The 13,757-nt window shown below is 40.3% G+C and overlaps 1 protein-coding gene across 1 annotated transcript in view; it reads left to right on the forward strand.

The window, feature by feature from the left end:
• The window catches only part of RORB (RAR related orphan receptor B), an 80,309-nt gene that overhangs the window by 31,855 nt on the left and 34,697 nt on the right, over window positions 1–13,757 (forward strand). The window contains exon 4 of the mRNA XM_036748475.1: window positions 4,752–5,153. Coding sequence (XP_036604370.1) covers window positions 4,752–5,153 — 402 coding nt within the window. The remainder of the gene's footprint in view (window positions 1–4,751; window positions 5,154–13,757) is intronic.

Below are 13,757 nucleotides of genomic sequence, written 5' to 3' on the forward strand. Positions count from 1 at the left end.
GAGAGGTAGGAGGTTGTGAGAAAGTAGAGAGGGGGAGGATGCGGGGGAGGGGAGAGAGAGAGAGAGAGAGAGAGAGAGAGAGAGAGAGAGAGAGAGAGAGAGAGGGAGAGAGAGAGGGAGGGAGAGGAGAGAGGAAGAGATGTGAAGAGGGAGGAAGGGAGGAAGGAAGGGAGGAAGGGAGGAAGGAAGGAAGGAAGGAAGGAAGGAAGGAAGGAAGGAAGGAAGGAAGGAAGGAAGGAAGGATGAAGAAAGAAAGGAAAAGGCAAAGAAGAGAGGGAACGAGAGACAGAGAAACAGAGACATAAAATTCCTAGCATTTGTACTCTATTTGAAACAGATGAAGATGGAGACAGAGTTGACTTGTGATTTCACTGGTACAAGGAACTCCCAGATGAGGAAACTCTCTCCCTTTCCTGCTCTGTAATTAATGACGTTAGAGTTTCCTAGGACACTGAGAAATCAAGTGACTTGCCAAGGATCACAGAGCCATCACGTGCAAGAGGCAAGACATGAGCCCCAATCTTCCCTGGCTCCAAGGCCAACTCTCTACCCCTATGCCATGTTGCTTTTCAGGATATAGACTTCTAATTCCAAAAAGGCAGGAGATGACTTCAAACTGGACTTTTGGCAATATTTCTATTTCAATTGGTATATTCCTGGACTCACTAAAAAGCCTCTTAGAATAGATAATGCCTTTCTAGAAGCATTTGTGGATGCAAGCAGTCTTTTTAGGACTTTTTTTTTAACAAACATATAGTGTAGTAGGGTAGAAAGAGGTTTAGACCAGAAGTCAAGAGACCTAAGCCCCAGTCAATCAATGGACATTTGTGAACTACTATGAGCCAGGCACTGTGCTAAGCACGTGGGGATATTCAAACATCCTCTAGCTATGTGACTTTAAGCAAGTCTCTGAAGTAAGCTGCTGGGCTTCAGTTTCCTCCTCCATCAAGTGAAGGGGGTTAGATTAGATTACCTATAGATTTATTTTGGAGCTCATTGCATGACATGAAAGACACTGGCAAAGGACCACCCAGCATGGTCCGCCTGCATCAGAGAAGGTGCTGTGCTTTAAAAGCAAAGCCCAATTTCAGTAGCTCAAAAGAAATGTGAAATGTGCAAATTTAGAGACATCTCCACTCCAAATGTCCATGTGGACTATTTATGCCTGACCTATAGGAGAGCCTTCCAAGGTTTAATGGTCTGATCAGCCAGTCAGACTCACTGTACTTTGACTCCAACATGCCATTTTGGTCTTCTTCAAGAACAAAGGACAACAACCAAACAACCAACATAAGACTCCTCATTGTAACATTCTATAATTGGTTTTCTTGAATATGAATGTGGGGGCAAAGATCAAACAAAAATGCTTCTGCACCCAGGTTCTATATGAATGCTCGAACAGATTACCTTCAACTAGTGCCACAAGTAAGGGCATTCTCTCCACAGTTGTAGACTACAGTGATTCCACATTTTCTCATGATGTGCAATCATTGTCAATGTGCTTCTATCAATAATGCAGAGGCAGGAAAGATCATAGGATTTGGAATAAAAACATCATGACTCATACTGGAAGACTGATCCCCCTGCTCCCTCTCCCCATTCCTGGAAAGGACTCTAGGATCTAGGAGACCTAGGTGGGAAGAACTATGTGGGAGGGTCTTTGGTGGGGTCTCTCTCCTTCCCTACCTGTAGGAGCTGGACTTGCTGAGGGGGCAGCGTGGGCTGGGCATCTCTGCCCTGCCTCCCTGGTGGCCACAGGAGGGGGCCCCATCATCCCTAGCCCCGCCCAGTTCTGTCCATTCCCCTTGGCCTCTCCCTCCATTCTCCCACTAGCCCCTTTGCCACCCCCTCGGTATAAATCATGTTTATAAGTTATGGAAAAAAACAGAACATGTTACAGAAAAAAAAACCCACAAAAATATGTGGCTAAAAAAGTGGAAAAAAATCATGACTTATGTCCTGACTCTACCATGAATATAGTAGGCAAATCATCCAATTCTTCCTATGTAAGAAGGGACCACAATAATGAAACTACTTTGTAGATGTTAGGATGCTCTGTAAATATAGGTTAATAGGATCATAGGTTTAGAGCTGGAAGGAACTCAGATGCTACTGAGTAGAACCCCGACATTTTGCATGGGATGAAACCGAGGCCCAGAGAGGTTAAGTTGCCTAAGGTCACACAGTTGCTAAATATCTGAGGAGAATTCAAACCCAGGTCCTCTGTCTCCAAATCCTCATGCTTTTTCTACTTTACCAAAAGAAAACTTACCTAAGAAAGTAGGGACTTAAAAACAAAAAAGAATGTAGGGACTTTCCTGTTGGGCTTTTAATACTTCCCAGATATCAGTGCCAAATTCCAGATGTCCATTTGTTATCTCTGATTCTCACTGCCTGACAAACTCACCTCCTTTTCTAGTCCTGCTTTTTATTAATGTCTTCCCCTTCCTCTTATATAATGCATCATTGGTAACAAACTACTGCCTTCTGAGCTTCACCTACACTGACATTCTTTTATTCTAATTTAAAATGCACCACAAGATTATCAATTTAAAGGTGGAAGAAACCTCAAAATATCATCTACGCCAATCCCCTCACTTTATGTAAAAGGAAACAGAGGCCTAGAAAGGTTCTTGGAATTGTAGAATGTCACAGTGATTGTAAGTGGTCTATGCAGAATTCCAACCCAGATCCTCTTACTTTTCAGAGACCCTTACCTGAGCAAAAAATCCCCTGTATAACATCTCTAACAAGAAACCATCCAGCTTCCACCTAAGATTGGGAACTCATTACCCACCTAGGCAGCAGCCCATTCCACTTCAGGGAAACACAAGTTGTTGGAAATTTAATCATAAGGTCCTTGAATGCTTCCTCTTCTTGTAACAATAAGGGAGCCTGGATGTTTTTGTTCTGAGGACTAAGCAAACCATGCTACTCTACACTCCACTCCCACATCTCAGCATCCTAGGGAAGCAAAAGTGGGGGGAGAGAGAAGAAGGTAATGTCCAAAAAAATACCTGCTCAATGGAGATTCTCTGCATTATCATTAAGATCACCTTCTTCATCCCTATTCTTATTTTAAACTAAACATTAATTAATGTCCAAGACCTTGGTAGGCATTTGACGTCTTGTAGTAAGATATAGAATGCACGGTCCCTGATCTCAAGGAACTCATGAAGTCTGAGAGAACAGACAATACATATAGAAAAAAATCTCACCATCAATAATAGCTTAAAAGGCTTAATTCCAAAGGCATATAAACAAGACTTTCAAAGCAGGATAACCCTTCTTTGGTTAGCCCATGACTGCTTCCAGGCCTTCTTCCTCCCTTCTCATTGTAATGGCTAGGGATACTGCTTAAAGAGGAAGGTTATATAGAGGATAGAGGAAAAGAAAAAAGAAAGAAAGAAAAGAGAAATCCTATGCAAGTGTTTGGTGGATATTGAATGTGTCTCCAGTTCAGGTGTGGTTTGTATCATAGGATAAAAAACTTGGATCTGGAAAGGATCTCAGAGATCATCTAATCCACCTCTCCCCCTCATTTTACAGATAAGGAAACTGAGGCCCAGACAGGTTAGGTGACTTGCCCTGGACCATACAATAAGCTGTGTATCTGAGGCAGGATTTAAACCAAGGTTGACCTAATTCTAGTGCTCCAACCATTCTTGGTCTATGACTTTGGTAGTCCCTTCCAGCCCTGAGTGAAATTTCATGCCAATTCAATTCACTAAACTTTATTTTTTTTCTGACTGCTAGAGAAACCTAAAGACGAGACATATATACGTCATGCTACATAGGTTTGTAATGTCTATAAAATGTATAGAGTCCCCTCTATGGAATGGTTTGTTATGGGGAGTGGGGTGAGAAAAAGGGTGAAGAAATATGCAGAGATGGAGGAACCTTGAAATGTGCCAGTGATAAGGACCTAGGATTTACACATGTCCAAACTATCTTATAGAATTTAGTAATCCTATGGTATATAGTCCACATTTGGGGACAGCAAAGAAATCATTCTAGCTAGTTGTGTCTTTTCAGGAATTTGGCCTACGCATATTTTTCCTCTTAAGTCAAAAGAAAGAAAAATGTTTAATAAACTGTGACCAGAAATTTACACATTTATGATTTTTCTCTCCTCCTTTCTTGTCTGTTAAAATATAGTTCTTCTATACAGGACAGCACTAGGCTCTCTCAATCCAGCACCGTGGTCCAAAATCATTTGCTAGTGAAGACACTCCCCAATACCTGGCCAATGCAACTGAGTGGTTGGTGCATCTGTTTGCAGTGAGAAATCCTTAGTTCTGAAGTAACAGCTGCTGTCAGTCACTTAGGATGCTGGGACTAAGTAACTCAACAAGCATTTAGTGTCACAAGCCAGGCACTATGCTAAATAGTAGGCCTGCACAGACAAAAATTAAATAGACCTAACCCTCAAGGGGGTTTACATTCTACAGGGAGGAAACAACATATTAAGTAAATGAGAGCGACAGAGACAGAGAGAGAAAGAGAGACAGACAGACAGAGAGAAAATGAGAACAGACCAATTTGGGAGGATGGCACTAGTAACAGGGGACATAAGGATAGGCCTATGGCAGGAAGTGACATTGTGAGTGGAGCCTTCAAGGAAGTTACTAGGTAGAGGGAAGAAGGAAATATATTGCAGGCAAAGGCTCACAGAGGGGAGATGGAATGTCAAGTCTGAAGAACTGAGAAGAGAAAACCCTGTATCTTGTTTTCTGCTTTTCCCAACTCAGCTGTCAAATTTGGGAGGATGTCCAAGAAGCAGAGGGACAGCCTGTATGCAGAAGTGCAGAAGCACCAGCAGCGGCTTCAGGAGCAGCGGCAGCAGCAGAATGGGGAGGCAGAGGCCCTCGCCAGGGTCTACAGCAGCAGCATCAGCAATGGCCTGAACAACCTGAACAACGAGACGGGTGGCACCTATTCCAATGGGCACGTCATTGACTTGCCGAAGTCTGAGGGTTATTATAATGTGGATTCAGGCCAGCCATCCCCAGATCAGTCAGGACTGGATATGACTGGAATCAAACAGATAAAGCAAGAGCCTATCTATGACCTCACTTCTGTACCCAACTTGTTTACCTATAGCTCTTTCAACAATGGGCAATTAGCACCAGGGATAACCATGACTGAAATAGGTAAGTGAACTGTTCACCTTTTCAAACACTTCTTAGAAGTTCAACCTACCAACAGTCTCTACCATTTCCAATGCGACCACTCCCCTAAGTCTGATTTGGATCACTTAAGTTGAAACAAGCAGGGATTCTCCTCTTATTTCAGTAAATCCCTTTGTCCCCCCTACCCTGCCAAAAAAAAAGATTATTTTATCAAGGAAAGAAAAGAAATGAGGAAATGCTATCAATGAAGAGAGCTGCATTTGTTTTACTGGTATGAACCTTTGGAGGATAAATAACGTATGCATAATTCAAGCGAACCCAACGAATGTTTATTAAGCACCTGATGTACATGCCAGACATTGCATTACATGCTGGGCATACAAAGGCAAAAATAAAACTGTGCTTGACTTGAAGACGCCTACACTCTACTTACTGGAAGTTCTAAGTGAAATATCTAAGTGGGTAGAGATAGCTAGTATCATGTGAAAAGTAATGAAGACCTGGAGTCTATTCTCAGTCCTGCAAATAAATTAACCCTTGTGGGCCTTGGTATTATCTCTTAAATGAGAGGTTTACAGTAAATGACTTCTTTGGTCCCTTACACATCTAAGATTGTAGTCATTTGACATTCTGCACTAGGCTCTGAGAAAGAGGTTTGGTTTGTTTGTTTAAAATATAGCTTGATAGTTGACATAGTTCAATTCTGAGTTACTGACAATTATTTGGGCAGCTAGCTAACTCAAAGGTCCAAAGCACCAGGCCTGGAGTCAGGAAGACTTAAATTCAAATCCAGCCTCAAATGCTCACTAGCTGTCAAATCACTTAATCTCTGTTTGCCTCAGTTTTCACAGTGGCTGGCACATAGGAAGTGTTTATATAAATATTAGCTATTATAATTTAGGTCATTTTTAGAAAGCCATATGTCATAATGACAGAAGATTGAACCTATCAGAAAGGGCTTATTCAAGTGGGTCCTATAAGAGGTCAGATTGTGAAGTAGGTGAAAGGTTGTTTTTTCTTCTGCTCTCCTACTTTTAGCACCCATTCCCTATAGCCAACCAGACCTTCCCTATATTGTGGTGTCCCCACTCCCCAATCTCAGAATTTCTTGATCCCCATTTCCATGACTCCCATCCTCTCTGCACTGAAATAGCTATTCTGTGTTCCATTTCATCGGGACCCTGCGGGGTGATAGAATAGCTAACCTCATAAAGTAACAGAAACTAAAACTTCAGGGAAAGATTGCAGTTTAATGTGTGACCCCATCTAGATAAGTATTTGATTTTAACAGTGGTCTCCTCTGTACTTTACTCCAAAGGTGTGGTTCATATGGGAATTTCAGGCACCATGGACAGCTTGAGGGAGAGATATTTTTGGTCACTGAAACCTTTTAGGGCCCTCAAATCACAACATGTAGGCTACCACCTACTCTGCTTCTGCCTAGGGCTGGTCCTATAAATAAGACTCCAGGGGAAGTCTGAGCATAGTTTCAATTCTATAGGCTTTGAACACTTGGTTCCTCTCCCAGATCTTTCAATGTATGTACTCTCTCTCTCACACACACACAGACACTTGGTCCTCGTTGTCATGACCTGTTACTGACTGGTGTGTCATACATATCCTCCCCCTCCTCCGTCCCCCCTCCCACCATCTGGCTATGGAAGAAGAGGTATATAAATATGAAATTTAAATATTTAATTCCCTCTTACAGAAGCTCAGTATGCTTCAGCGTGTAAAAGGATTATAGGGTACAAACCTACATTAATATTCACAACAATGAAACTATTTAGAAGATGAACCTGTTTAAAACCTTGGTCCCTTCATGAGGTGAATAGAACAGTGCATTCGGTAGAATTTAAGCTCCTTGAGGGAAGATATTTCTTGCATTTTATCTTGGCATTTCATCTGAGCGCCTGATACATTGCTCATAGTAGGTATATAATTTAAATAAATAAATGTAATAAATAATATTGGATTTTTGCAAACCCTTCCAGGTAGACAGTGACAATAGTTCTTTCCCTGATAGGGAAAAGTTCTTCCCCTATTAGGGGAAGAAAAAGTATCAGTTTTCTTTCATTCTTACATGATAGCTGAAGACTTGATTGAGTTACCTGAAAAATACATTTGGAAAATGTGCTACTTAAAGGAGTTTGTGTGGATAGCTTCTCCTCTGGCCCTATTCTCTCAAGGAGAAAATTCTCCTAAGATATCAAGAACCACAGCATTCACTGTTTCTCAGTTCTAGTAGCACCCTGGATTTCTATCACAGACTAGCCGTCAAAATGAAACCAGCATTTAATGGATTTATTTAAAGGCATATGGAGCCTTTAAAGCTCTCCTCGTATGGACTAAAATTCAAAGTTTCTCTTATCTGAGGAGCTGGGGTGCTATTAAACTGACCCACCCCTGACCTCTCACAAGCTCTATGTGCCTGTACCCACCACCCCACCGCCCCTCTTTGTAAATGTTTCCTTCTGTAGAACTGTAACGCCATCTAGTGGGCATGTCAACTCCTGTCTGATCAACCGCTATCCTCTGAAAGGCTCAGTCCTTACTAATCTTTGTCAAATAAAAGGAAATGCATCAACGGTCTTCCTAGTTTGCCATGTATTCCAGCATTACATTAAAAAGATCCTTAGTGTGAACATTCCAACCTTCTTATTTAACATTGTTCCCCACAAGGTTTACTGTCTTGAGTACCCCGTGGTGCTCTCCAAGGTGCCACAGGAGCTTACATTCCAGAGTTATAAGTTGGCCTATCTAATATAGCTGGTTAGTAGTGTGTTTACATACACTTGTGTCTGACTAGCTGCCTATCAAAAGGGGGAGGGGGTGGGACTTAAAAGACACAGAAGTGAATCTGAATTAAGCCATGTTCTGACTACATTAATTCTGTATTATATTATAGGATCTTTCACTGTACCGTACTATACAGTATTGCACTCCTTATAATGTCACGCCAGACTATAACAAAGTCTTTCTAATCAAACTTTTAATCTTCAAAAGGTCTGCTTTGTTTCCTCTGGGTTCCAAAGTAGCAAACAAAGGAATATTGGAGCAAGTAACTGTTTTCATATTTAGTACATCTGAAAGCATAAAAACGGTGTTGCTTTTTCTAGTGTTCTGATTACTCCCTCATAGAAAAGCCTATCATTTTGAATATAAATAATAACTTGAAATTTCTTTAAAAAGCCAAAACACAGATTTACCAGAAATTCCAAAGTGATCCTACTTACAATTATTTAGGTAATAAGAAAAGTCAGGTAAGTACTGAAGAATATAGCTGAGAATATAACATATAGACCAAGAGTCTTTCTAAAAGATGTGCCTAGGGAGTGAACAAGAGTATACTGCACACCTCCCAGAGACATTTATTTGTGGAAGAACTGAAAGTAGTGATGTGGCTACATCCAAAGATCTTAAAAAACTAATCTTTTCAGAAACTGTAACCTACTGACTTGTAATATTGACTCTGAGTGGGGATAAAACTAAGAAGGGCAAACAAGGTCCACAAAATACCACTTATCCTGGAGCTGTCAGCTGAGCTTACTTAAAATGTGAAATTGAGCTGACATATTGGGTGTGATGCATGTATAGGAAAAGTATAGAGACTGCCCGTGGTTGAATTAAGCAACAGAAGATAGCTAGGAGGCAGAAAACTCATAAATAGTATGGTTTAGCAAGAAAAAGACTTGGCCTTGGAATCAGATGACCTTGCTTTCAACCTCACCTCTATTACAGTGACTTTAGGCAAATTGTTGAATCATGCTGGGCCTCGGTTTTCTTTTCTGTAAAATGGGTATACTCCAGCTCAAAGGGTTAAGTGGAAAGTGATGATAAAATTGTAATACGCTAGAGAAATGTTGGTTGCCATTGTTAAAGTAAATTCTTAAAATGACAGAAAATGGAAAGTGAACCTCTTGTCTCAGTTCCCAAGTTCAATGCTATGAATGTTTATTAATACCTGCTACATAGGAGACTGTGCTAGGCACTGGAGAGATAAAAGTAGATATGCCCCAAGTTCTGCACTTGAAGGACTGTATATCTAAAGAGAAGAAAGACAACTAGTAAATCACTATGGTGCAAGGCAGAATGAGATAAGTGCAAAGGAGAAGTTCAGACAAAGTGCAATGAGAAACCTGAGGCGGGAGAGATCGTTTTCAATTCTAGGATGAAGAAGGGAAAGAGAGAGGTCACAGGAGGTCTCATGGAAGAGTTGGCATCTAAATTGGACCTTAAGGAAAGGCCAAGCCTCTCTATCCAGATAGAGGTGAGGTACGGGGGAGTGGGAGACTGCTCACAGCTTAGGAGACAGTGGAGAAGAGAAGCGACACAGGAAGAGAGAAAAGAGATTACCTCCCGCAATGACAGAATCATGACCATCTCAGGGTTTCACTCTTACATTAGGATGGAGGCACAGTGGCCAGAGTGGCAGGCCTGGAGTCAGGAAGACCTGAGTTCAAATCCATCCTCAGATACTTACTAGCTGTGTGACCCTCAGCAAGTCACTTCACCCTGTTTGCCTCAGTTTCCTCATCTGTAAAATGAGCTGGAGAAGGAAATGGCAAACCACTCCAGTAGCTTTGCCAAGGAAACCCCAAATGGGGTCACAAAGAATCAGACACAACTGAAAAGTGACTGAACAAGGATGGACGTCTCTGAATTTCATCCAGTATGAAAGACTCTATCTACAAGACTCCACAATAACCCAGTAAATTCATTATACCACGAGACAATTCAGTGGAACAAAAATGTCGAGTTGTCTGATTAACTTTGATAGCTTGTTCCAACAGGCTCAGCCTGAATCTGGGTATTCTAGCCTTCATTCTCTCTTGCAGATGTCAGCTAACAAGCATTACTCCTTTACTAATGTTTATGCCCTCTTAATTTTAAAGTACTGTTATAAACATGAGCCATTATCAGTCTTCTTATAGCTTTATAGATCTAAAGCTGGAAAGGACTTCAAGAGGCCTCTAGTTCAACCTTTTCGTTTTCTAATTGAGGAAACTGAAGCCCAGAGAGGTTGACTAATTTGCCCAAGGCCACACAGGTTAATAAGCCTAAAAAGCAAGATTTGACCCCAAATCCTTTGACTCCAGAGCCACCATGTATGCTACCTCTGTTTTTCCTTTTTTTTCATGTTTACTGAGCATAGAGTTCTGACCATCTAAAATATAAATAAACTTCATTTTTAAAAAAAATTCCTACCCTGAAGATTGAGTATTTATAGTTACAGGAGACTGGGACAGGGAAGATCTTAGCCAACAAATGATTTGTTTTCAATAATGCACTACCTTTGTCTATAAAGGATAAAGGCAATTTGAAGATGTTATTACTCTGCCTTTTCATTTTTCAAAAATGCATACATCTTAAACATGTTGAAAATCCTTTTTCCTCAGAATTCTAAGTCCTATCCAGTTTAAGATAACCAGTGATATTTGCTTTTATTAATTAATACATACTTCATAACTGCTGAAAGATAACTACATTCAAAACTTGTACTTTAAAAGGGCCGGATTTTCTTGTTATGTGTTTCCTTTGTACCCTATTAGCTCACAGTGAAGATGGGAGCAGGGCTCAAATTGAGTGGGATCTGCCAAAGGTCTTTCCAGGGGATAATAAATTGGAGAATACCTCTTAGCTAGCTAGAGCAGAGGGCAATTCAACTTCCTGGGTAGTGTCATGGCCTGAAGGCGAGGTACCTTATGAAAGAATTCACTCTAAGGGGGCCAGCACAAGCCCCAGGCATTTCTGACAGTAGTCTCTTCATCAGCCCCACTACCTTCAGCTAGTGGTATTCAGTCAGTCAACAAGTATTTATTAAGCACCTACTATGTGCCAGGCACCGTGCTAAACGCTGGGGATACAAATATTGGCAAAAGACAGCCTTAAGGAGCTCTTAAGGAACTTATAGTCTAATGGGAGAGACAACAGGAAAACAAATATGTACAATCTATATACAAAATAAATTGCAAATAACCAATAAATGGAAGGCACTAGAATTAAGCCGGATCAAGAAAGGCTTCCTGTAGAAGGTGTGGTTTTAGCTGAGACATAAAGGAATCGAGGAAGCAGAGATGAGGAGAGAGACCATTCTAGTCATGGGGGACAGCCAGTGAAAGTGCCCTGACTTGGGAATATCTTGTTTGAGCAACAACAATGGAAAAAGCACTACTCCTGCCATATAATGGAAATTCTAGCAATGTATCACAAGCAATAAAATATATGCATATATAATATACATATATGTATGTATATATGTGTGTGTATATATGTCCATAATGCATTTCAAACAGTATTAAATGAGATAATGAACTTCCCTCATACCCTGGGATTTACTAGATTAAACAAATGTTCTAAAGATTCTTTTTTTTTAATTTAGGGCAGAAATTGTGTAAAATTGATCTGCTCCAAGTGAAGTTACCCTGGAGACAGAAGATCAAATTGATTTTTGACCCCAAATTCAAAGTCTTCCTGAGGAGACACGAAACACTTATCAATGAAAATATAAAGAAATTATTATAGGCTCCTTGCAGATCGGAATTTTCCTTTTTTACACTCAACTAAAAAAAATAGTCCTGTTAGATATGAAAGATTTTGCATCAAGGGAGAAGAAAAGGAAATTTCATCAGTTTCTGCCTGTAGCTAACTAAGATGAAGCAGGGGAGTGATGAATATGTGGTGACTACAGAAACAGCTCCCACCAGGCAGCTCCCACTTTCAATAGCCAGGGAAATTAGGCCAGCCCTTAAAGATGTCAGATCCTAGGCATTTAATAATTTTCAGGCATCCCACAGCACTTACACTATCATAATAGCTCCTTCATTCATGAAATCATGTTAGTGACCTGCCACCAATAAGGTGAGGGCTTTGAATTGTTTCTGCAGTAGTGCAGGTGGATTTGCAAGAACCTATTTGCCGGCCACCACTCCCCCATGTATGCTGTCTCCTTTAGTCAAATGTAAACTCCTTGAGGGCAAGGGCAGTCGTCATTTTTGTTTCTGTGTCTCTGGTATTCAACCCAGTGTTTGGCACATGGTAAATGCTTAATAAACGATTTTTCATTCATGTAGGACTGCAGAACAGAAGAATACTAACTGATCCACACGAAGACCCATGCCACTATGAAATCAATTAGCACTGCAACTTATTAAAGTGAATAGACACGTAGTGCTTCTTAACAATTAATTCAATATTGACATGATAGTGCAAGAAAGTGCAAGAAAAAACAAAAGTGCTGTAGGCAAGCAAAAGGGATAGCTCACTTCTATGCAGAGCAGATGGAGTGCTGCACTTAGAATGAATCCTGACTCGGATGCTTACTAGCTGTGGCTCACTAGCATAGGCAAATGTATGAGCCTCAATCTCCTCATGCATAAAATGGTGATGGAAAAAACACCTACCTCCCAGGGTTATTGTAAGCCTTAAATGAGACAAAGCACGTAAAGTAGTTTACAAACTTTAGATTGCTATGTAAAAATCATCACAATTATTATTGGATAGTGCTTATGGTTTATTAAAAATAATAGCTAGCATTTATATAGTGCTTTGTGGTTAGATCACTTCACTTTATCTTCCTGACAACTCTGGGAGGTAGGTGCTCTTGTTATCCCCCTTTTACAGGTGAGAATACTGAGCCTGAAGGAGATTAAATGACTTACCCAGGGTCACACAGATAGTAAGTGCCTGAGGCTAGGTTTGATCTGAAGTCTTCCTGATTCCAGGTCCAGCTATCTATATACTGTGCCATTCAGCTGCCTTACAAAACATTTTGCATAGGTTGTTTCCATTTACACTGCTCCAACACATACGTCTATTTTAATAAGGCACTATAATTCCTGTGGTGAGGAGAAAGTAGCTATTGCTCAAATCTGTATCCTATCTAAAGAGTTGTTTAGGGAACTAGTATTTAGTTCTTAACTCTGTCTTTTTTTTTTGAGGGGGTGGGACAGTGAGGAATCTTGGAGTAAGGAGAATCCATTCTTCTGTCAAAGGAGTAGATTAAATAAGATCGAGGTTCTTAACCTTTTTTTTGTCATGAACCTATGTCTGGTGAAGCCTATGGGCCCCTTCTCAAAATTAGTATTTTTAAATGCAAAAAACAAAAGACACAAGAATTACAAGGGAAGCAATTTCATTGAAATATGGTTATCAACATTAAAATAAAATTTACAGACCCTAGGTTAAGAACGTTTGAACTAGATGACCTCTAAGGTTAGCTTTAAAATTCCGTTATTCTACCTTGTCACAGGACGATTCTCAAAACACTGATAATATATTTGTTTTCTTTTTAATCACTTAAGCATATTTGTATAATTAGTGGTAATCAAGTTATTGTTTTTAATTACTTGGCTTAACCACTTGAAAATATAGAAATGGCCTCCAAAGAATGTCCCCTGAAATGGATGTCAGAAGTCCATTGAATAAATCTCCATAAGGGGGATTGACTTCTATTTAAATTACTCAGTCAATTGACATGTCAAACAAAATCCAAGTAGTAGAAATCATTATTAATGATGGCCATGGGCAAATCCCATAATTAGGTTTTGACCATTTGTGTCCAAAGTCAAAGCCCACTTAATTGTCCTTTGTGTGATTTGATAGGAAGGTGTTTTGCCCCTATTG

This window comes from Trichosurus vulpecula, chromosome 1 (assembly GCF_011100635.1).
Source record: "Trichosurus vulpecula isolate mTriVul1 chromosome 1, mTriVul1.pri, whole genome shotgun sequence".
Taxonomy (NCBI): domain Eukaryota; kingdom Metazoa; phylum Chordata; class Mammalia; order Diprotodontia; family Phalangeridae; genus Trichosurus; species Trichosurus vulpecula.